This window comes from Macaca mulatta, chromosome 6 (assembly GCF_049350105.2).
Source record: "Macaca mulatta isolate MMU2019108-1 chromosome 6, T2T-MMU8v2.0, whole genome shotgun sequence".
Taxonomy (NCBI): Eukaryota; Metazoa; Chordata; class Mammalia; order Primates; family Cercopithecidae; genus Macaca; species Macaca mulatta.
In genome coordinates, this window is record NC_133411.1 from 137,335,921 (window position 1) to 137,361,861 (window position 25,941).

Consider the following 25,941-nt stretch of genomic DNA (forward strand, 5'->3'; position numbering starts at 1 on the left):
AATAACAAAATAACTTGAGGTATATCTTTTAATTTTCAATCCACTTGAATTTATCAAATGTAACCCAGCATTAAATGACTTCCCCAAAAGATGAAGGAGACTTCAAACACAGAGCTGCCAACTCAGGAATACTGAAAATCTTCACAACATTTGTAATTAAATAATTAATAAGAACTAATTTCCAGAACGCAGAAACTGGTGAGGTCAAACTCATCTTTAGATGTATACTGAAGTTTCTTTAAAAAGGCTGAAATAAAGTCACATACTGTAACATAATTCTACACACTGCAGCATAATGGCAATTTTCTATCTTGTGTTAAATCCAAATCAGCTAACCCTGAGATGACATCCCAGTCATGAGTTCAACCATCAGAACTACAGTACTCTTCCTCCTTGGACAGTCAAAAATCTATCTGTTATTCAGAAACATAAGAATTCAGTCTCAATTTTTTAATTTCTACTGTCCCTAGAATTTCATTGTAATTCATTGAAATTATAGGAATTGAGCATGATCCTTATCTGGTACTTAGATTAAGTTTGTGCAATTGAAGGCAAAACATCATTTATGGAGTTAATTTTGTTTTAAAGAAGGAAACAAAGAAAAACAAAAATTTGGCCAGGTGCGGTGGCTCATGCCTGTAATCCCAGAACTTTGGGAGGCTGAGGCAGGAGGACTGCTTGAGCCCATGAGTTTGAGACCAGCCTGAGCAACATAGTGAGACCTCATTTCTACAAAAAATAAAACAAAATTAGCTAGGCATGGGAACACGTGCCTGTAGTCTCAGCTACCTGGAAGGCTGACGTGGGAGGATGCTTGAGCCCAGGAGTCAAAGGTGCAGTGAGCTGAGATTGTGCCACTACACTCCAGCCTAGGTGACAGAGCAAAAGCCTGTCTCAAAAATAAATAAATTTAAAAAAGAGAAAGAAAAATTTGCTTCTAAGTAGAAGCTGCAAAATGTATTCCATTTTATTAAATTCCAATTGTGAGTACAAACATAATAAGGTCTCATTTATTTCCAAGAGGCACATCTTTAGCTTATTAAGGTTATCACTAGAGGTTGGTCTTCAAAATGGCTTCATAAACAAAATAATTAATTGCAATATTAAGATGTCTTCACTAAATCAATGTAAGATTTTTAGATAATGATACAGTTACAAATGATCTGTATATTAGCTTTATGGAAAAGATGTAATACTAAACCCATAATGAATGACAGTGGAAAATCTACTTCTGAGAATGCATACAAAACAAAAACCTTTCAAGATTTTTTCTTCTTCTTTTTTATTCAGCCAAGCAGTTGAGAGAAATTATTTCTACATTGTTTTCCACATGACTTGCTAAAACCAATCTGTCAGTCCCTTAATTTTTCCTATACCATTATTATTTTTGTTAAGATATTACTGTTCCCTAGACCACAATGTATGTTTTTCTAGAAAGCTTTAGACACCTGCCTTATTGAATTAGCAAGAAATGTGAATAATATGAAAGCCACACGAGGAAGCTGAAGTAATTCTTCCATGGTTCATTCAAATAAAAAAGGTGGTTTCAATCATGGTCACTTTCCTATCTGAAAGCCACACATACCAGTACAGTAACGTCCATTTGGAGCCAAGACAAATCCTGGTTTGCAGATGCACTTGAAGCTGCCATCTTCATTGATGCACATTCCATTCAAACACATGTTGGTAGTTGTACATTCATCATGATCTGCGGAAGAGGAGAGAGTGACTTTGAACACTGGCCTTGAGGGAACTAATTCCTTCTTCTTCCACAAACAACCCCCAGTCAAATTCCACTACATAAATGAGCCATGTGCTCATGGTTTTTAGTTTTTGTAAAAAAAGAACGCCAACTGAATGAGAGAAAATAGTGTGGAGAGTGGAAAGGACCTTTAGTATACGGATATAAAGAAAAAGAATTAAATAAATTTTGTGCTTAGTTCCTGTTAAAACCACAAAAACCATGAGTAGTGTGTTACTTTGTATACCAAAAAGATAATATAATTTAGTGTTTATTTTATAAGAAAATAAGGCAATGGCAGACCTCACTGCAAATGGAATGATTTGGACTTTCATTAGTAGATGAATATGATGTGTTGCTTTGTAAACAATATTTCTGTAGTGTATTGGTATCCATTGCATTGCTAGACATCACAGGCCACAATTTTAGAGATTTGTGTACTGCATATGTCAAGCATTTTTATATTCCTCTAGTTAGTGGAGGATGGGAAAACCTTTTCTATTTTGTCAGTGTTGTAACCCAAATACCTGAAATAGAGTAGGGACTAGTAATCATCTAAACTTATGAAGAACAACTGTTACTTACAATTTAACATGTAACACACAGGAAAATTTCAGAAGCAGTAAATTATTCATTGTTACAACATTTCTCTCCCGACCGTGTCCCCCCAACAACAACAAAAAAAACCTGTCCTTTTGCTTTAACAGTCTTATATTAAATGCATTTACATTTTACCTAAGTTACCTGAAGATCTCACATACGTGGTGTGTGAGCTTTCATGGAAATAGTATATGGTTCTAAATAAAAATGTATATCCTTTTAAAATCTTTTGCAAGGGAGCAGGCAATTTCCATACCAACACAGTTTTTTCCATCTGTAGTTAATTCAAAGCCGGCATTGCAAATGCACTGGAAACTTCCATCTGTGTTCACGCATCGACCGTTTTTACAAAGAACCCCATTCTGGATGCACTCATCAATATCTAGGAAGATTGAGAATGGCCAAACATTATTCTTTTACAATACTTACAGATAAACACAGTAAGATAAGAAATGGAATTTTAAATATTCAAAATCATGTTGTTTCTTTAGCAAAATTTCTGTCTCTCAGCAGTTTTTGTTTTTTTTTTAAATTTTTTTGGATAGGTAGGTGCAAGCAATTTTACAGCTCTTATAGTAGCTGAAGAGAGAAAGGAAAAAAAAAAAAAAAAAAGAGGGTCTCCAGTAAGCCTAAGAAAGGGTGGGCAAGACAGCTGGAATTACTGGTTGCGGCTGTTTTTGACATAGTGGATGAAGGCCTTAAAAGTCAGAACACGATGTTGGATAAGTGTAAAGTAACTACAGAATTTCTAGATTAAGAGTAATACAATGAAAACTGCTGGGAAGTTGATTCAAGCAACTACCTGTGGATGAATAGGAAATGAAAAAGAAGACAGGCAGTCATCTGGTAAAAGAATTCTGAGCTGAATCAGCAATGAGGTAGCGCGTTTGGACCAGGGTGGTGGGTGTAGCACTGAAGCTATGAATAAAGACCAGGCATGACTTGGTGTTGGACTATGTGTGGGATTCAAAGAAAACAGTAGTTGAAAATGACTATAAATCTTAAACTCAGTTAATCAGAGAAGGTTACTGATGTTATTTGGAGAAAGGAAGCTCTGATCTAAGGAAGGAAGATAAACTGAATTTTTGTGAAGCCAGATACCATGTTGCCTGGGTTACATATGCAAACAGTGTTTATGTTTAAAAGGAGAATCTCTGAGGGTACTATAAATAAATCTGTAATAAGGTAACAACATTTATTTTATTCCATGTTTTAATAAATTTGCTTTTAACCTCAACAGCCTTGGTCACTATATTTCATGGAACATTTTCATATGTGAAAGCAAACTGCCTTACCAATGCATGCTTGCTTGGTAGGAGTCCTCTGGAATCCAGCATGACATTTACAATAATAGGAACCAGGTGTGTTAACACAATCTCCATTAGTGCAGGGATTTGATGTGCATTCATCAACATCTGTGAGCAGCAAAAGAAACCATTATAGACTTCACTCCATTTGTAGAAAGGTTTGTTTAAAGTACATTTAGCCCTCTAAAATTTGAGAGAAGGCCAGTCAGTGGTAATAGTCTAAATAGCAAAGTATTTATAAATGAATGAAAATTCCTTTCTTCAAATACACTCAGAGGCCACTCTGAAGATTTACAAAAATATCACCTTTTAGAGAGTACCATGGGAATTTGCTTTAATCAAAAATTAAAGATTTTTCAGTTGGAGTAATGGCCAATGATTAAAAGGATGGGCCCTGAAAAGAGAAATAGGCTATAATGCTTATTGCTTACACCACTGTGGGCAAGTTAATAACCTCTCTAAGGCTTAGTAAAGTGTCAGAAGAACAATGAAAGGATTCTGAAGATACATATTTATGTTACATGTTGTCATTGCTATTAGTTTTAAAGAAAGAGATTGATGGATTATGGAATGTCTTTGGTATAACTTTTTTTTGGTGAACTCATCTATGTATAAAACTACATATACACTAAAGCGTGGATAATATTTTGAAGTAAAAAAACATGAGGGAGTAGAAAATGAAAACATTAAAACAAAGCCTATTTTTTTTCAGCAGTTTCAGTTTTCTTTAGGATCCTAAAATTGGCACAGCAATTTGTTGCATAAAATGAAGTTTTATGCAACTACTAGTTGTGACCAAAAAGTGAGAAAGTCATGCTTTCCTTTCAAGGTCTCCTAAAGCCTAATTAAATGCAAACCCATTGCAGAATTCAGGGGCTGAAAAACCAAATGACAGACTGAACAGTCTGGACTAGTTAAATCTCAGCGAAATCACGTGTGCCAGTATAAGAAGTTTAATTCATCAGCAATGCCCACTAAATATTATTTTCAATCCCTGCAAATTAAAAGCCTGGCTAGTTGGTGAGGGCATAATGATTTGTCATTTCATATACGTGTAGAAGCCATTAACATATACAATTTCAGCTAAATTGGAGAACATAACAATAAAATCAGTTCACAGGTTTACCATTTTAATAAGCAGATTCCTACTTTCACAGATGTTCTTAAAAGAGGAACTGTACTGTATCAAACCCACCAACTTCATTTATGTAAACACTCAGACTGAACGCAATTAAGCCCTTTCTGGTAATGGAAATAAACTTCATAGCAAATAAAATAAAAACAACAAAGAATAACAGGACTAAATCCTTTTCCATCCATCCAAGGACCCCTTCAGTCCAAAAAGACTCACTTACATTTAAAGTTTTGGTTGATACCATCAATTCTACTGAGCCAAAGGAACGAAGCAAAATGAGAAAAGAGAGAGAGCATTAGCAAGCATATCAAGTATAATAAATAGACTTTCCAATACGAAATACCACCTTCAGTTAGCAGTGTTGAAGATCACTTCAATTTTGTGTTACACAATTGAAATGCAACCATTAAAAACGTCCTGTAGTTGGTATCTTTACAGAAGCCTCAACAAAAAGCTCTGTTTGAAGAACATGAGAAACCACACATCCACTCCCCTCTCTTTAGGTAGTTTCAGGAAAGTCACGTCACTTTGCAGGACTGTTTTCTCCCCTGGAGAGTCTGCTCCTAAGGCTCCTTGTTACTATGGCAGCTCTGCCAGCTATTCTGCCATTACAGCCATAATTCACTTCTGTCTCCTAAGCTCCTTAGGGACTCATCAAGAGTCTAGTGCACAGAGAAGATGTAATCATTCACTTAATTTTGGTGAAAACAATCACCAAAAAAACAATTAGTGACTTTACAATTCCATATAACTTTAAAACCCATTTGTTGTTTTTTGTTTGTTTTCTGGGATTTTCAGTTTTAGACTAATCACAAATGACCACTGCCAACTTCTGAAATGAACATTTCATGTCTCCTCTTTATTCTGAGTCTCACAGTCCTGGACCTCCAACTGATCATGTTCGTTTTGTCTTGTTTACAGGAACAGAAAGTACTTAAATACTACGGTCTGTACATTTTGACTTCTTACTATGTTTTCACTGCGGGGATGTGTATTTTTAAGCAAAATTCATGGGATTTAACCTCCTAAAATAAATTTTAAAATTATGGAGAATGTTGATTATCAAAATTGTTAATTTCTCAAATACTGCTATATGGTTAAGAAACATTTTCCCTTGAAAAATACTTTATATGCCAACTTAGAAAAAGTTTTTTAAAATATATATATATATTTGCAAGGGCTCGAAGATTACCTGTAGTCCAAAAGAAATTTAAATTAATTTTTACTACTACAAAATAGAGTGACCTGAATTAAAACCATTGCTAATAGCAGTTTGACTTATACAGACACTAGGAGAGTTACAAATTTTAATTTTGAAGTAGAATTCTCAAGAAAAAGAGAGAAAAACATAATGGGGACATATAACTGTTTTCAGGCATCAGGAGCAATTCTCATAACAGCAACATAGATCCAATTCTATTTTCTTTGTCACTGATCCCTTAATAAATCTACTGCCTTTCAAGTTATACTGCTTCATTAGGTATCTCATAAAAGTTCCCAAATAGCAATGGCAGTTTGTTATTCCTCAAAACGTTAGTGCAGTTGACATAGCTACTAGTGTTATTTTGGGCTCTTACAATTTAAAGCGTTAGTTAATTAATATCCTCTTCACTTTTTCTGATGTGTTGTTTACAAATTCAATTTGTTTATAAATTCAAAGTGATCAAAAATTGACATTATAGGATTAAAAATATTAAAACTCATTTTCTGAAAATGTGCTCCATTACTAAGTTATGTTTCTATGAATTACAGTAGTCAGAAAGACAAGTCTGCTGCTGGGGCTTTAACTTTGCAGGGCTAAATGATGAGATATGTCTATCACTTAAAGAAACATCAGGTGGTATCAGCTAAGCTAGGTAGGCTGCATATGGTTATATAGTGTACAACCATAGGGCATACCATTCATATCGATTCTTTGAATGATACCCTCTAGGTGTGTGCAGTCAAAATTTGAGCTAAGCCTAATTTAATAACTCTGACCTTGTAGCCCTGTACCTAGTTGAAAATGATTGTTTTTTCCAAAACATCGTATTTGGCCCATATTTTCTTTTATAATCATAGTGTACTTAGACTTTTTGGCAAAATTATGATACTAACTCTCTCTATACCTGGCCTCTCATCTATATTGTTTAATGGAAGACCTGAACTCAAATCTGATATCTAGGGTTAAGCTAGTTAATGAAACATATGTATGTTAATATTATGAATAAATAAAATAACCTCAAAATGACTCAATTACCATCCTAAAACCACTCTTCAAAGTTAATAAAACCCCCTTAATTACCAAATCAAACAGATTTTTTTTCCTCACTGCCTTTGATTTTTCTACTGCATTTAACACCTGACACTACTTTTCTCTTGAAAGTGTGCCCTTCCCTAACTTCAGGAATATAATTCTCTCTTTTGCTATCTCTCTAACACTGTGAGCTAGAACAAGGTGCATCTGAGCTGAGCTAGACTAAGGGCCTTCAATGTGGCTGTTCCATAGGATTCCAGCTGTAGTATTCCTGTTATCTTTTCACTCGTCCTGTTGTTCAGCCTGGGACACAGTATTCATCCTCATGGCTCTAAGGGCCACCTGTGTGTTGTTGACTCCTAAATCTCTAACTCTACCCTGGACATTCCTCTTAGCATTAGAGCTCTATAATTAAATACCCAAGACACCTAAAACTCAGCATGTCCAAGAAAGACTCAATAACTATTTTCTCCCAATCTGCACCTTCCTATACATGTTAACACCACCACTCTATGTCCAGTTTTGCTCAGCCAGAAACTTGTGTATCACTGTAGTTTTCTACTCTTTGACTCCCCACAACTAATCTGTCATCAGATTCCACTGATTAACCTCCCAAGCACTTGTTGAATCCTTTCTTCTATAGTCCTACATCATTATTGTCATAATTTCTTGCCTAGACTTATATAAAAATTTACCAGCTGGCGTTATTGTTCCCATTTTTTCATTCCACAATCTTTGCACTAAGAAAATAGGGGACACTTCTGTTCCCAGCCGAGACAGATTTATTCTCCTTCCTCAAATACACAAACAAATGGACAAAGTATAAGAAATCATGATTTTCAAGAAACTTGACGTCAGGCAACAAAAAATATAGATTCCTAAGAGATGGAAAACAAACACAGTGAATATCATGACTATTTCAGCTTATGGCTTTTAGGAGGGTTTTCAGACCATGGTGCAGACAGGGGGAACCCCAGCAGGATGCAGCAAGCCCCTAAGTGGGTGAGTCAGAGCTGAGAGTCCAGAAACAGACCCAATATATAGGAGCAACTGATTTTCAACAACATGCAAAGGCAATTCAATAGACAGAATGCAGTCTTTTCAACAAAGGGTGATGGTTATTAATATACTACAAAAAATAAACTTCATACAATATTAAAAAACTAATTCAAAATGGGTCATAGGCCTAAAGCTAGATAACTTCTAGAAGCAAACACTGAAGAAAACCCTTGTGACCTTAGATTTGGCAAAGATTTCCTAGACACAACATCAAAAGCATGATCCATAAAACAACAAATTTAATAAATAAAGCTTTGTCAGAGTTACAAATTTCAGCACTTCAAAAGATATGTTACAAGAAGAAAAGGCAAGCCACAGGCTAGGAGAAAACATGCGTAAATCATATATTTGATGAGGACTTATATCCAGAATAAACAAAGAACCCTCCAAACTCAATAAGAAAATAATTTTCAAATGGACCAAGATTTGAACTGACCCTTTACCAAAAAAGTGTCAGATCAAATAAAGACATGAAAAGATGGTCAACATTTTTTTATGTGAATCATTAGAGAATGTAAATTAAAACCACAGTGAGAAACCCCTGCATACCTATTACAATGGCTAAAATGGAAAAATCTGACTATACGAAGAGCTGGCTTGGTTATGGAGTAACGGATACTCTCATACACTGCTGCTAGAAATGTAAAATAGTACATTTTGGCAGTTTTGTAAGTAATTAAATATATTCCTCTCACATAATCCAGCCACTCCACGCCTAGATATACACCAAAACTAAAATGCTTACACAAACACTTGTACATGAATGTTCATAAGAGCTTTATCTGTAATAGCTAGAAACTGGAAACAAAGTAAGTGCCCATCAACATGGGAATATATAAATAAACTGTGCTATGTCCATACAATATTATTCCACAAAAAAAGGAATAAATGACTTATTCCCATCATAACACAGATGAATCACAGAATAATTATGCTGAGTAAAAGAAATCAGACAAAAGGCATATATGTAACAGTATGATTTCATTTATATAAAAGTCTACACAATGCAAACTAATGTACAGTGACTGATCAGAGATTGCCTGGGGACAGGATGGGGGCTGGGAATGGACGAAAGGAGGAGCAAGATGGAGAGATTATAATGGGCAAAAGTAAGCTTTATGAGGCTGATGGATATGTTCATTATCTGATCGTGGTCATGATTTTATTGGTATACACACATCAAAACTTATCAAGCTATATGCTTCAAATGTATACATATGGAGCATGTATTATTACATGGGTGATGAAATAATCTTTACATGAAAAATCTTTACATATGTATATATGTCAATTAAACCACAATAAAGCTAGTTTAAAAATCTGCACAACACATCCATCATGATTAACCAAGAAAAAGATATAGCCTTGTCTTCTTGGGCTTACAGACTTTTAGGAGTCACGAAAACCTATGATATAAGGTATTGTTTGAGGAACTCTGTGGCCGTTTACAGCATATCTTTAAGAGCTTTATTGTCCTCCTTGTCTTTTAGAAATAAGTGCTTAGAATCCTTCTATTCTTCAACACAGGGTACATGGGCTGGAAAAACTTGAGAAAATATTCAAGTGGCACCTGGGGACCAAAAATCTACTTGGAAAAACCAAGGCTCTAGATGAAATTATAGTTGGATTTTTTGACATGGATCCAAAGTTGAGAGTATTAATCCCAGCTCTGACTAGCGTGTGCAAACATGGAGTACATCTTAGGATCAGGACCAACTTCTTTAAGACTTTGAACTAAGCAAGTCTAGCCAGTACACACAGCTTTAATTTTCAAAAATTTTAGAACTCCATATGAAATGGGTTCTTTAGCTATCCCTCAATTGGCTCAGAACTCAGCCAGGGAGAAAGATATGTTTTATATATACACACATACATATTTTTTCTTTCCAACTTTTATTTTACATTCAGGGAGTACAAGTGCAGGTTTATTACATGGGAAAATTGCATGTCAACGGGTTTGTTGTGAAGATTATTTCATCACTCATGTAATAAGCCTAGTGCCTGATAAGTTTTTTGATCCTCACCCTCCTCCCACTTTCCACTCTCAAGTAGGCCCCAGTGTCTCTTGTTCCCTTGTGTTCACATGTACTGAATGTTCAGCTCCCACTTACAAATGAGAACATACGGTATTTGGTTTTCTGTTTCTGTGTTAATTCATTTAGAACAATGGCCTCCAACTCCATCCATGTTGCTGCAAAGGACATGGTCTCATTCTTTTTTTATGGCTACATAGTATTCCATGGTGTCTGTGTACCACATTTTCTTTATTCAGTCCACCATTGACGGGCATTTAGGCTGCTTCCATGTCTTTATATCGTGAATAGTGCTGTGATGAACGTATGTGTGCATGTGTCTTTATGGTAGAACATTTTATATTCCTTGGGTATATACCCAGTATTGCTGGGTCGAATGGTAGCTCTGTTTTAAATTCTTTGAGAAATCTCCAAACTGCTTTCCATAGTGGCTGAGCTAATTTACATTCCCACCAGCAGTAGATAAGCATTCCTTTCTTCACAACCTTACCAGCATCTACTTTTTAGTAACAGCCATTTTGACTGGTATAATATGGTATCTTATTGTGGTTTTCATTTATATTTCTCTAATGAGAGGTGGTGCTGAGCATTTCATATGCTTTTTGTCTGCACATACGTCTTCTTTTGACAAGTGTCTGCTCATGTCCTTTACCCATTATTTAATGAGGTTTTTTTTGCTTGTTAAGTTACTTATAGATTCTGGGTATTAGAACACTGTTAGAGGCGTAGTTTGCAAATATTTTCTCCTACTCTGTAGTTTGTTTACTCTGATAGTTTCTTTTGATGTGCAGAAGCTCTTTAATTGGGTCTCATTTGTCAATTTTTGTTTTTGCTGCAATTGCTTTTGGAGTCATTGTCATAAAATCTTTGCCAGAGCCTATGTCCAAAATGGCATTTCCTAGGTTTTCATCTAGAATTTTTATCATTTTAGGTTTTACATTTAAGTCTTTAACTGATCTTAAGTTAATTTTTGTATACGATGAAAAGAAGGGATTCAGTTTGAATCTTCTGCATATGCCTAGCCAGCTATTGCAGCACCATTTATTGAATAGGGAGTCCTTTCTTGGTTGCTTGTTTTTGTTGACTTTGTCAAAGATTAAATGGTTGTAGGTATGTGGCCTTATTTCTAGGTTCTCTAACCTGTTCTATTGATCTATATGTCTGTTTTTGTACCAGTAGTAGCATACTGTTTTGGTAGCTGTTGCCTTGTAGTATAGTTTAAAGTCAGGTAGTGTGATGCCTCTAGCTTTATTCTTTTTGCTTAGGATTGATTTGGCTATTCAGGCTGGTTTTTTTGTTTTGTTTTGTTTTGTTTTGTTCCATATGAATTTTAAAATAGGTTTTTCCCAATTCTGTGAAAAATGTTGATAGTTTGATAGGAATAGCTAGAATCTGTAAATTGCTTTGAGCACTATGGTCATTTTAACAATATCGATTCTTCCTATCCATGAGCATGGAATGTTTTTCCATTTGTTTGTGTTGTCTCTGATTTCTTTGTCTCTGAAAGAAATCCGAGATAAAATCTCTAATAAAATACACTTATTGATTTGCATATGCTGAACTCACCTTGCATCCTAGGGATAAAGCTTACTTGATTGTGACGAATTAGTTTTTTGATGTGCTGCTGGATTCTGTTTTCTAGCATTTTGTCGAGGACTTTTGCATCTATGTTCATCAAGGATATTGGCCTAAAGTTTTCTCCTTTTTTGTTGTATCTCTGCCAGGTTTTGGTATAAGAATAATTCAGCCTTCATAGAATGAGTTAGGAAAGAGTCCCTCCTCTTCAAGTTTTTGGAATAGTTTCAATAGGAATGATACCAGTTCTTCTTTATTCATCTGGTGGAATTTGTCTGTGAATCCTTCTGGTCCCGTGCTTTTTCTGGTTGGTAGGCTTTTCATTACAGATTCAATTTCGAAACTCATTATTTGTCTGTTCAGAGATTCAATTTCTTCCTGACTCAATCTTGGGAGATGTTATGCTTCCAGGAATTTATAATTTCTTTAAGTTTTCTAGTTTGTGTGTACAGAGGTATTTTTAAGATTTTCTAGTTTGTGTGCATAGAGGTGTCTCTGAGGATTTTGGTATTTCTTTGGGGTTGCTTGTAATGTCCCCTTTGTCATTTCAGATTGTGTTTATCTCCATCTTTTCTCTTTTATTCTTTATTAGTCTAGATAGCAGTCTATCAATCTTATTTATTCTCTCAAAGACCCAACTTTAGGTTTTATTGATGCTTTGAATGTTTTTTCACATCTCAACTTCATTCGGTTCAGCTCTGAATTTGTTTATTTCTTTTCTTTTGTTAGCTCTGGGGTTGGTTTGCTCTAATTTTTCTAGTTCCTCCAGGTGTGAGGTTAAGTTGTTAATTTAAGATCTTTCTAACTTTTTGATGTGGGATTTTAGTGCTATAAACTTTACTCTTAACACTGCTTTAGCTGTGTCCTAGAGAGTCTGTTATGTTGTATCTTTGCTTTTATTAGTTATTAAATATCTTATTATGCTGTGGTCTGAGAGTTTGGTTGGTATAATTTCACTTTTCTTTAATGTATTGAGTGTGTGGTTAATCTAGAGTATGTGCTGTATTACAGATGAGAAGAATGTATATTTTGTTGTTGTTGGGTGGACTGTTCTGTAGATATCTGTTAAGTCCATTCAGCCAAGTGTTGAGTTTAAGTCTTGAATATCTTTGTTAGTTTCCTGCCTTAATGATCTGTCTAATACTGTCAGTGGGGTGTTAAAGCCTCCCGCTCTTATTGTGTTGTTATCTACATCTCTTTGTAGGTCTCTAAAAACTTGTTTTATGAATCTGGATGCTCCAGTGTTGGCTGCATGTATGTTTAGGATAGGGAAATCTTTTGTTGCATTGAACCTTTATTATTATGTAATGGCCCTCTTTGTCTTTTTTTGATCATTGTTGGTTTCAAGTCTGTTTTGTCTTAAATTAGAATAGCAAAACTCCCACTGTTTTTGTTTTCCATTTGCTTGGTAGCTTTTTCTCCATCCATTTACTTTGAGTCTATGGATGTCACTGCATGTGAGATGGGTCTCTTGAAGACAGCGTATAGTTGAATCTTGTTTCTTTATCTCTCTTGCTGCTCTGTGCCTTTTCAGTGGGGCATTTAGCCTGCTCATTTCCAATGATAATATTGGTATATGCTGATTTGATCCTGTCATTGCGTTTTGCAGGTTGTTATGCAGATTTGATCGTGTAGTTGCTTTACAGTGTCAATGGTCTATGTACTTAAGTCTGTTTTTCTGGTGGCTGATAACAGTCTTTCATTTCTATGTTTAACACTTCCTCAAGGACCTCTTGATAAGGCAGGTCTGGTGGCAAATTCCTTCAACATTTGCTTGTCTGAACAATATTTTATTTTCCCTTCACGTATGAAGCTTGTTTGGCTGAATATAAAATTCTTGGTTGGGATTTCTTTTCTTTAAGAATGCTGAATATAGGCACCAAACTCTTCTGGCTTGTAGGGTTCCTGTTGAAAGGTCCACTGTTATCCCGATGGGGTTCCCTTTGTAGGTGACCTGCTTCTTTTCTTTAGTTGCCTTTAAAATTTTTTTATTTCTTGTTGACCTTGGAGAATCTGATGATTGTATGACTTGAAGTTTGTCATCTTGTATAGTATTTCACAGGGGTACTCCAGGCTTCCTGAATTTGAATGTTGACTTCTCTAGCAAGGTTGGAGAATTTTTCGTGGGCAGTATCCTCAAATATGTTTTCCAAGTTGCTTGCTCTTTCTCCTGTTTCAGGGATGCCAATGAATTGTAAGTTTGGTTTCTTTACATAATCTCATATTTCTCCGGGGTTTTGTTCAATCTTTCTAATTATTTTTTCTTTATTTTCATCTGACTGAGTTGATTAAAGAACAGTCTTTGAGCTCTGAGATTCTTTCCTCAGCCTGGTCTATTTTGCTGTTAATATTTCTGATTGTATTATGAAATTCTTGTAGTGAGTTTTTCAGCTCTATCAGATGAGTCTGCTTCTTTCTTAAGAACATGCCAGTGGTCATGGGGTGATGAGGACTATGTGCACGTGTGTCAGCAAAGCAGTGGGGGAAGGCTGTGGACAAGTGCATGCCAACAAAGTTGTGGGGAGAGGCTGCAGGTGGTAGAATGTTGGCAGAGGCCCATCTGCTGAAGTTCTCCAGTGGTTAGGCAGGGTTTGCTGGCAAAGGAGCTATGGAGGTGACCCCTGGGAAGAGCCCCAGATGGGCATCTAAGGCTGTGCTCCAAGTGGACAAAGCCATGCAGGGACACTGGGAGACTGGCAGATGGGGGACACTCAGATCAGACTGGCCCTGTCCCATGGGCAAGACTGCTCTGCTCTGTCCAGGTCCAATAGCCAACCAAGGCCAAAGCCCCATAAAGGAGGATGGCAAGCCTTGGGGTATGGGCACCATAGCCACTCTGGTGCCAATCCTCTGGGCTCTGCACAGGCTGGAATCCTGTCCCTGCCACCTATCCAATCAGCTCTCCCTATCAGCTCAAATATCCATGGAGGTTGTGGGATCTCCTGCATGTAAGATTCCAGAGACCCCTGCTAAGAGTGGGCCACTCCTCACCTATTTAACTCACTCCTTCCCCAGGATCTGCTCGGGGTCAGGAAGAGTCCCGGTGCTTGGCATCCCCGTGAAGGCTTCCTAGTTTCCTCCTACTTCAGTCCCAGTCTGTGTACTCCTTCCATACACTCTTAATGCCTTCCTTCTGAAGATCCTCTCAGAGTATGCCAGTCTTCTTAATGGTCTGATCTGTCAGTAGGAAATGCTCTTCCTGGCTATGTCTACTCAGCCATCTTGGCCCTTCTCTATTGAGTTTTTTTTTTTTTTTTTTTAACTCCATGGGGAAATTCCTTATCCTTCACAGACACTAAGGTAATCCCTAACTACTGCAGATCCTGCTGCTAGATTGGATGCTCCTGATGGTCTCTTTTTTCACCACATTGCTAGCATACAGATCATGGTTACTGAGCACAAATCAATTTAAATGGCATTTAAGGAATCAGAACTTCCAAGCCCACCATTACCAACTCTCTCACTGCTAAACTTTTTGTATATGACCTACAAGAAAGTTGGGGACTCTTTATAGCAGCTGTTCTCAAGGTGTGGCCTCTGGGAGACCATTGAGATCCTTTCAGAGTGAGTTTGATTCAAAACTATTTTCACAATCGTATTAAGATGCTATTTACCTTTTTTTTTTTTTTTAAATCATGTTAACACTTGCTCCGATGGCACAAGAGTAATGATGGTTGCTTAGCGCAGATTAAGGCAATGGCACCAAACTGTCCTAGCAGTCAACGCCATGAACTCACAGGGTATTTGAAAAAGCCATTTTCACTGAAGAATATAATTGGTGAAGCCATAAAATTAATAATAATCTTGGCCCTTGAATATACATTTTTAAAATATTTCTGTGACAAAATGTGCATTATACATTGTTGCTGACTGAAGCACCATGAGTGCACGTCTCAAGGAAAAGTTTCTGTGTAGTTGTGTGAGTTGTGCACTCCATTAGCAGCTTTTACTCAGAATACTATTTTTACTTGAAGAATGACTGACAAATTATAGCTATTCAGGGTTATTAATCTGGCAGACATTTTTTTGAAAATAATGCAGTGAGCCTGTCACTTTAAGAAAAGCCACAGACTGTATATTTGATGCTAATGTTAAAAATCCAAGCTTAAAAATAACATAATTCAGAAAGATTATTCAACACTGTATGCTTGATAGTTTCCCAGCAATTTGAAGGCATTTGTATGAGTCTGATGGTGATATTTTCAAATATGATTTTTTGATCATACATAGTAAAATATGTCAACTTTGGAAAGATGTGCATAATACGGTACATCAACATATTTCAAATGACTAATGCATGTTACAAAATCCATTCAAAGCTTTAGACAAACCAATGGACTTTATGTAACAGAGTACAAAAAGTGTACTAATATGGTTTCAGATTCTACATGGTTAACTAAACTTTAAGAATTACTCCTTATAAGTTTTAGTGCAATATCAAAGAATAATCACAATTATCTGAAAAGTCTATGTGATATTCCTCTTCTTTTCCATCTATGTATCTGTTTGAGGATAGATTTTCATTCCTCAACAAAACAAAACAAAACATCACCACAACTTAAATACAGAAGCAGCTATGAGAATCCAACTGGCTTCTATTAAGGCAGACATCAAAAAGGTTTGCAAAAATGTAAAACAACGACACTTGTTTCCGCACATTTTGTTTTCAAAACTGTAGTTTTTCACAAAAGTGTTACTTATATTAACATGCAATGGATTCATTGTTGTTATTTTTGAATAAGTCAATAAATGTCTTAATATTTTCATCTTTAATTTCTAATTAGGTTATTATCAAAGTAGAGATAATCAATGATTTTAAGAGTTTAAATGGGTCTGAGATCAATGTATTTGAAAACTACTGCCCTGACGTATCAGATTTTAGTCCATTGGTGTCTTGTCATCTTTTAAAAATGGATTCATGCTTGATGAATTGTTTTCAAAATATATTCATTGTTATATAGATTTCTTTTTATTTTTAGTTTATATTAAGAGTAAGCAATTCTAAAGCAGAAGGAAAGGGAGAGTCAGAGACAGAAATCACAATATTTAGGACTTAAAAAGGGTAGGAAATTCTTGAACTGATCTAGCTCAGCGTAGGTTAAGGGGGCACACTGAATAGCATACACACAGAAGAGACAGTTTGGAAATTAGCTTTATTTCAAGACACTTAAAAAAATCATATTCACTCCAATTTGATCCTGTAATCTAATAGCTACTAAAAAAACTAAGAAGGATTATTAAAGAATCACAAACTTACCTATACAATCTCCATTTGCATCCTGCTTATAACCCATGTTGCATTCACATCGGTAGCTTGAGACAGTAGGTATACAGCGTCCATTTAAACAAAGGTTAGCATGATGCTTACAGATATCTATTGTCTGGTTCAGAATTGCTATGGAAAATTAAAGCACAATTATATTTAATCATTACAACATGCATTACTTTCCTGAATTGATTTTTAAAGGACATTTAATAGTAAATTAATTATGTGTATATCATAAGCTCATGTTATTTTATATTTTATTAAAACTTTAATGTGAAGAATCTAAAAAATATTACTGAGACACATGCTTGCAACTTGTATTTGTTAAGTGACAGATCTGAAAATACTGCCCATAAGGATGTCTTTTTAAAATTACAGGTATGTTCTACCATACACTTGAGTGCTTTCCATTTCTCCTTTGTAACTCTGCTGAATATTCAGACATAGCAAATTGGCAATATGCCAAAAAGAATAAACATAACACTGTAGGACATCCTTAAATATTATTAGCAAGAGGGTGCTTTTAAAAAGAATGAAGTTAAATGTCAAGTACACAAATGCCAACTCTGGTCTGAAGCCCACGGTTTTCAATTTCTTAAGCAATTTCACAAAAAAGGGTGAGGAAAGGAAAGATATGTACATTACAATATTTGGATCAGCACAGAGCAAGACATTCAGTTTATCTCAGTTGAGAAATGGTTCTGGAAAATAAGTCAAGGAGTGAATGAACAGGGCAGCTTTAAATAGCCAAATGAAATTCACTGGAACCAAAAACATGCTTTTTGGTGGTGTCAACTGGACTGGAGTATTACTGGGCTCTCATATGTATTTTCAAAGACATGGGTCACACATTCTTTTCTCTAATTTAACAGAAAGTTTACAGAACAGAAAAGTAACATTTTCCTATTACATTTTCCCAAATTTAGTGTTACTACGTATCAGACCCTGAAATAGGTTTCCCTCTGTCTCTCTCTCTCTCTCTCACACACACAAACACATACACACACGTGCAAGTATGTCCACACAACCCTTCTGAAAGATTAAAATTATGTTAGATATTATAATATCACTTGAGGCAGCAAACTAAAGAGTCCACAGGAAAACTGACCACTTACTTAGTCCAGTGATGATAGGTCCCTGTCCCCCGGCCCCCACGCCGGCTCCCCCAACGCCAGGAGAAAAGCCATTGCCTCCAGGGATGGGGATGAAGCCTGTCCCTCCTGGGCCATAGCCATTGCCATTGCCACTTGGGGCAAAGCCATTTCCCCCAGTGCCTCCAGGTCTGGAACCAGCACTCCCTGGAATCCCTCCCATTGGAAGGCCATCCATGCAAAGTCTGCGATATTCCTCTAGAAGAAAAGAAACTTGACGTTAAGCACAGGTGAATGTCTTTCTGCATAACAAAAGCAAAGATATTTGAGCTCTGGGTGAAAGATCAGGAGGTTTAAAAACTGAATTGAAATACTAACATTCAAAATAATTTAAAAAACAACACTTGGACAAAAATAAGTCAAACAGCTTCCAGGTATCTGTCTGATGTTACTACATTAGGTATTATCAAAACTGATCGTAAATAACAATGCTATCTCATTCCCCACAAAAACACTCAAGTCATATTGAAAACACACAAAGGAAGACAAATATGACTTGACTTCAAGGAAAAGAGCAAAATATATACATATATATTTTTGAGACAGGGTCTCACTCTGTCACATAGGCTGGAGTGCAGTGACATGACCATGGATGGCTATAGCCTCAACTGCCCAAGCTCATGTGATTCTCCCACCTAAGCCCTGCAAGTATCTGGGATTACAGGCATGCACCACCATGCCCGGCTAATTTTTGTATGTTTTGTAGAGATGAGATTTTGCCATGTTGCCCAGGCTGGTCTTGAACTTCTGGACTCAAGCGATCCACCTGCCTTGGCCTCCCAGAGCGCAAAATACATTACTGTTACTAATTTTCCTAACAGTGTCTGTGCCGAGGAGACTGACAGCCAGCCACATACCAGAACCTCTGACAGGACAGGCTTCAGGAATGGTTCCAATGCCCCAGCAGCGGCCAGGCTCACAGCAGCACTGCATTTTCGTCATTCTCCCTGGGAGCTCTTGTGCACAGCGACCATTCACCAGGCCCGAGAAACACATGCCTGTTCTCTGATCTGTGCATGTAAAAATAAAACAGAAGACATGGCAGAATTACCTCAGGTTCTTACAACAATCACTGCACATGAGATGAATGTAGGTGAAGTGACTCATACTACTTAATCTCTATTATCTATTCCTTTCTTCACTCTCTTAATTTCTGTCCATTTATTCCTTCCTTTGCCCATTTGGCCAGCAAACATTGATTGAGCCAGGGACAGAACAAGGAAAGAGGTGGAGCAGATGGGAGGACAGACCACAGTAAGAGCTAAAGTCGGGCAATTCTGAAGCTTGAAGGAAAGCAACCACCCAGTCCTAATCCTCAGCCTGGAGATGCGCACTGTCTTATGTCACTGTGATATTGTGGTTGTCTGTAATGCAGCAATATCTGACTGATGATTTTATACAAGTTGATCAGAAGCAACATGAAACAGTGACATTTGAGAAGGCAGCTGACTAAAATGAGGGCATGAGCCATAGAAGTATCTGAGGAAAGAGCAGCTTCTGAGGAAGAAGAGAATGTGCTTCATGTGTGTGAAGAACGATGGGCCACTAAGACTAGGGAACAGCATGTGGAAAGGAAAGTGCAAGAGCATGAGCTCAGAGAGACAGCAGAGGCTAGCACGGATAGTCCTATAGGCCATTAGGAAAGGACCTTGGGATTTCATTTGGATTTTGAGTGGAGGGTTTGGAGATTTCCTGGATGGTTACAATGAGAGAAGACAATGGTTTACATTTTCAAGAAGATCTCTTTGGCTGCTATGAGAACTGACTGTAGTGAGAGCACAGAGAACAGTAAGGAGGACACTAAAGACATTCAGGTGAGAGACGATGGTGGCTTTGATGAGGGTGGCAGCAGTGGAGATGATGAGGCTGAGCAGAGGGCAGACATGTTTTGAAGGTACAGCCAATAGGAACTTGCTTGGGTGTGGGGTACAGAAGAAAGAGAGTCTTAGTCATTTCCTAAGTTTTTGACTTATACAGCTGAAATGGGGATGGCGAGGGAAGAAACAGGATTAGAGAACACAAGACAAGGCTCCTCTTTAAAACATGTTACATTTGGAATGTTAAATAAATGAGCCTGGAATGAAGAAGCATAGTCACGCTGAACATACATATCTGTGAATTGTCAGTGTATATATGTCATTCTAAGCCAGAGCTGGATGAGACAGTTTCAAGAACTAGGGAAAACCGATTGTGCCAAACTAGGTATTGAGAGGCAAAATAAGGTGACCATTCAGAGGTACGCACAGTTTGGCAGGGCTACTATGGTAAAGAGTCTGTGCATTATCCAGTAGGATTTGATGTAAGGAAGTGACATGATCAAATACGACTATAATAATGTCACTCTGACAGCAGGATACACAATGGATCAAAATGATCAGATAAAGCCTAGAAGACAGGTTTGATGATTGCAAAAGACTGCATAAAATGCAAAGTTGCATAGGGATAAATTATCAATATCATCTGTAAACTCTACAGGTTTTAACTGAAACTGCCTTTACAGTAACCAATGGAAAAACATGTGAGCTTAATTAACAACATATTATTCAACCCTATCAAGATGCTTTCAAAGTTGTTTTGTCTATGGTCACAAGAAGAAAGATGTACCACAGCAATCAGGATCTGCATATCAATAATGAAGATGAAACTGTTAATTGCTTATAATTCCATTAACAGGTAAAGTTAAAATTTTTAGCACTGGATACAGAGTTTAAAGTAAGCACATTATGTCCTCTAATGGCCCATATATAGCATGCCTCAGGTCGCTTTTAAACTATCATAAAATAATTGAATTACCTTTAATATACTCTGTATAAGAATGGAACAGTTCCTTCTATTTCTCCCCCAAAGTCCCAGTATGACCCAAAACCGAGCATTAAATGTGATGTATGCACACATACTTAAAGGCACTGCAGAAATTTCAAAAACTTGAGTTGGATTTGGACAGGCTGTCATTAGGAATAATTTCACAGCTAAGTTTCTATTCCTAAGAATAATCAAAGGAAATAGTTTTTGGAATATTCATTTTATGAACCCAAAGTATCATACACTACCCCCTCAAGACCAGGATGTAAATTAAGATAAGAAAGTTCCAAACTCTTAACAACAACCACTAACATTATAAAACACAATCAGTCCTACAAGTTAGGATGAATATATTTATCTCTTCAAGGCTTCTACAAGAAGGAGGTTGTAATATAGAATTTGAAAACAAAACAAAACAAAACCCTAGCCTTGAGTCAAGAGTCCTAGTTTTACATTCAAATATTATTAATTGTTTGATTTTCAACCATATTTAACTCTTCTTCTGTACAGAACATGGTTGGTGGGAGAATGAAATAAAACAACATATGCTCTGTTTCTTGCGGCTTTCATGGTGAATTAGCTACTCTGAATGTTCCTCTCAATTAAAATATCCTGGATAAAATGTGAAAAAATACTGAAAAATACATCATCCAGCTCGCATGGAATGAAGGATAAAACAGAGTCCCCAAATGAGGTGAAATGAGAATCTTAGGAGGTATCTGAACAACTAATTGCACCTTTAGGCTACTTTTAAACTCTGGAGACGGTGAATTTCAACTCTGATAGTTTCACAGGGCCCAGGGCATAAGATATAAAAAGCCCAGATTCCAATCTCCCCAATACATAACAGAAAACTCCCTCGTAAGGTAGGGTTCCAAAGAGCCATATCCTTAGTTTCAGGATATAGTATATGGATAAGGTAATGGAGGCAACTAAGAAACTTGCTTGTCTCTACTTTGATGCTGTGTGGAGGAAAAAGAAAGATCTCTCCTAAGAATCAGTAACCACAAGGTCTTCCTCACATCAATAGCTTTGATGGCTCAATTCATAGTAGGTTTTTTGGTCTGAAGAACTTCAAAGGAAGAATATAACGTAAAGAGGTTCTCAGGTAGAGATACTCCAAGCAACTCACAAAAGCCAACACAATTAGAGGACTTAATATTAATGAAAAGTCTCAAAAAATTCTCATAAAGTTCCAAGAAAAAAAGAGCTGCTAACAGGAAAATACACTATAACACACTAAGAAACAAAAACTAGTTAAGTAACCAGCATAGTTTTGATATTGAAATGGTCAGACCAATTCTGTCAATTATTATTTTAAATTATTAATAATTAAATAATTAATAACAATTATATTTAATAGGTTTAAAGCAATTCAAGTCCAAAGATATGAACAAGAGGAAAAGGTCCATAAACAATGAATAGGAACAGACTTAGAAGAGCTCAAACTTCTATAAATGAAATGAAGTATCTGATGAATATATTACACAAGTGTATTGCACATGGATAAAGAGAGAATTACTAAGTTGGCAGATACAAACGAATATATTATTTTCAATTAGCATATAGAGACAAAGAATTTGAAATATTAAAAAGAGGTCAAGAAATATGAAGGTGAGAATGAAAAGCTAATTAGATGTACACCTGTGTACATCTCATATGCTTTGTCTGTATCCCCACCCAAATCTCATCTTGAATTCCCACATGTTGTGAGAGGGACCTGGTGGGAGGTAATTGAATGATGGGGGCAGGTCTTTCCTGTGCTGTTCTTGTGATAGTGAATAAGTCTCAAGAGATCTGATGGTTTTAAAAACGGGAGTTTCCCTGCACAAGCTCTTCTCTTGTCCGCCACCACGTGAGTCATGCCTTTCACCCTGCATCATGATTGTGAGGCCTCCCCAGCCAAGTGGGACTGTAAGTCCAATAAACCTCTTTCTTCTGTAAATTGCCCAGTCTCAGGTATGTCTTTATCAGCAGCATGAAAACAGACTAATACAACATCTAATAAGAGTACTAGGAAGAGTAATAAGCAGAATGGGAAAGAAGCAGTATTTAATGGATACTTAGAACTTTCTAGCAATGTGGTAAAACCTCAGATTTAAGAAGTCCAATACATTCAAAGTAGGATAAATAGAGATCCACAATTAGACATACCACTGTGAAACTGCAGAACTAAAAAAGTAAAGATCTTAAAAATAGGTGGAAAAACAAGACAGATCACCTGCTAAGAAATGGCTGACTTCTTAACAGCACCAATGGATGCCAGAACACAATGAAATAATATCTTAGTATACTCTGATAAAATAACTGTCAACTGAAAATTCTGTACTGTGATAAATCATGTTTTCAGGGGGCAAATTACGGTCATTTTCAAGAAAACAAAACCAGAGTTTTCTACCAAGAGTTTTTTGATAAAGAAAATGTTGAAAGAGGTACTTCAGGCAAAAGAAAAAAGATCCCAATGGAAGGTTTGAGATATAGGAAGAAATGATGAGCAAAAAATATTAAAATTTTTAATATTTTGTATGGGTAAATATAAGTAAGTACTAACATATTAAACAATAATGATTAAGTTGTCACATATAGGGAATGGCAATATACTAGATTTTTAAAAGTTGTGAGGGGAAGATCAAAGTTTAATCACTTAAATATTCTTTTATTGTTTATATATAGGTAAACATATAGGTTAATTTTAGACTTTAAATATGCATCTTAAAACAGCTAGGATAGCCACTGAAGCCACAGAAATAAAGTATATAACTTCTTAACAAATAGGAGAAAGAGAATCGAGTTCACGGCAGCAGGTCGGGGGATCCTGAATAAATCTAAAAGAAACCAAGAAAGGAGAAAATATACAAAAAAAGCAAGATAAATAGGAAGCACAATGACTATGGTAAAAATAAAAACAAATATATCAGTACTATAATAAATACACATGGATTTAAATCTCAGTTGAAAAGACAAAGATTTACAGACTGTAAAAATAAAACAACAAATAGATACAGACTGTTTAAAAGAAATGCATTAAAAACATAAGGAAGAGGAAAGATTGAGAGGAAAAATACATAGTAGGTATATACTTACCGCTTTTGATACCACTCACAAAATGTGATACAAAATAAACCCAAAGAAAATAGTTAGAAATAGACCAAGAATAAAGAAAAAATTAGAGTCAATACATAATTTTAAAATGGTTCAATTCACCAGGAAAATATGAGAGATACTTTTAAACATTTATCACCTATAGCATAGCATCAAGCTATGTAAAATAAAAATTTACAAGACTACATGGAGAAACTGAGAAATCTACCTCCATAGTGGAAAATTTACATGACTTTTTCGGTAATAGATATAGTAGACAAAATTCTGTAGGTACAAAGAAAAATTGAATAGTACAATTAAGTTTGATCTAATGGATATATCTACAATCTAGCATCCATCAGTTGGAGAATACCCATCTTTTTTGAGTCCATAGGGAAGATTTATAAAAATAAATCATTTGCTAAACCATGAAGCAAATACTGTACCAGAATATTTCTAAGAATTGGTATCAACTGATAATATTCTTGGACCACAATGTATGAAATGAAGTTGGAAATCAATAACAAAATAAACAAGAAAACATCCTATAGTTCTAAACAACTCATGGACCAAATACAGTATCACATTGAAAATAAGGTAATATGTATAAAAATGTTGATACGGTTTGGTTGTGTCCCCACCCAAATCTCAACTTGTATTGTATCTCCCAGAATTCCCACATGTTGTGGGAGGGACCCAGAGGGAGGTAACTGAATAATGGGGGCTGGTCTTTCTCATGCTATTCTCATGATAGTGACTAAGTCTCACAAGATCTGGTGGGTTTATCAGGGGTTTCTGCTTTTGCTTCTTCCTCATTTTCTCTTGCCGCTGCCATGTAAGAAGTGCCTTTTGCCTCCTGCCCTGATTCTGAGGCCTTCCCAGCCAAGTGGAACTGTAAGTCCAATTAAACCTCTTTTTCTTCCCAGTCTCTGGTATGGCTTTCTCAGCAGCAAGATAACAGACTAATACAAATGTCAAGCACAGTGTTGCAAGTACTTATCAGGAATCCATTCTATACCAGTCCCAAGACTTTGTGAGTATGCAATGATCTTGAGAGGGGTTCACAAATGCATATTTACATTGAACACTGCAACGTTGAGTAATACTTTGCAGTTTATTGGCACTACCATGATTCACATTTATGAATATGCCACTGTGGCTAATAAAATCCAAATTCATTTACAATTATTACTAAATACCGAAGAACATTTTCATTATGTATGCTCTCACAAATATTAAATTATCATAATGTGGGGATCTGAAGTACATTTTTTATGTTAAAGAGAGGTCTTTAAATAAAAAAAATTCATAATTGGCTGGGCACAGTGGCTCACACCTGTAATCCCAGCACTTTGGGAGACCGAGGCAGGCGGATCACGAGGTCAGGAGATAGAGACCATCCTGGCTAACATGGTGAAACTCTGTCACTATTGAAATACAAAAAATCAGCCCACCGTGGTGGCACGTTGCTGTAGTCCCAGCTACATGGGAGGCTGAGGCAGGGTAATCACTTGAACCCAGGAGGTGGAGGTTGCAGTGAGCTGAGATCACACCACTGCACTCCAGCCTGGCGACAGAGCAAGTATCCATCTCAAATAATAATAATAATAATAATAATAATAATAATAACCATTGTTCTACACAGTTTGGAAACCTCTGGTCAGTCCTATAATATATATACTGAAGGAAACTAAGCCATAGGTGAGAGAATGGAGAGGCAGCAACAGAGGATTGCAAAGTAAATTGTAACTTTTTTTCATAAATTCCACAATTAGCCTTTTCTAGTAACAACAAGGAGGCAAGCAACCTACTTCTCATTCCTTCAGCCAAAACCTACCAGGATGAGACACACACTGGTGTAGCGTCTCATAGTTAAGGTCTCCAAAAAGGCATATTACAAAGCAAATCAGAGCCTAAGAATTACCCCTATTTCCTTTGTATGAGATTTCATGGCC

At 36.3% G+C, this 25,941-nt stretch overlaps 1 protein-coding gene across 1 annotated transcript in view; it reads right to left on the reverse strand.

Moving 5' to 3' along the window:
* Window positions 1–25,941, reverse strand: part of FBN2 (fibrillin 2) — a 269,025-nt gene that overhangs the window by 111,087 nt on the left and 131,997 nt on the right. Inside the window, exons 9-14 of the mRNA XM_015140689.3 lie at window positions 18,961–19,113; window positions 18,068–18,301; window positions 16,944–17,081; window positions 3,637–3,756; window positions 2,598–2,723; window positions 1,586–1,708 (exon numbers count right to left, since the gene is read on the reverse strand). Coding sequence (XP_014996175.2) covers window positions 1,586–1,708; window positions 2,598–2,723; window positions 3,637–3,756; window positions 16,944–17,081; window positions 18,068–18,301; window positions 18,961–19,113 — 894 coding nt within the window. The remainder of the gene's footprint in view (window positions 1–1,585; window positions 1,709–2,597; window positions 2,724–3,636; window positions 3,757–16,943; window positions 17,082–18,067; window positions 18,302–18,960; window positions 19,114–25,941) is intronic.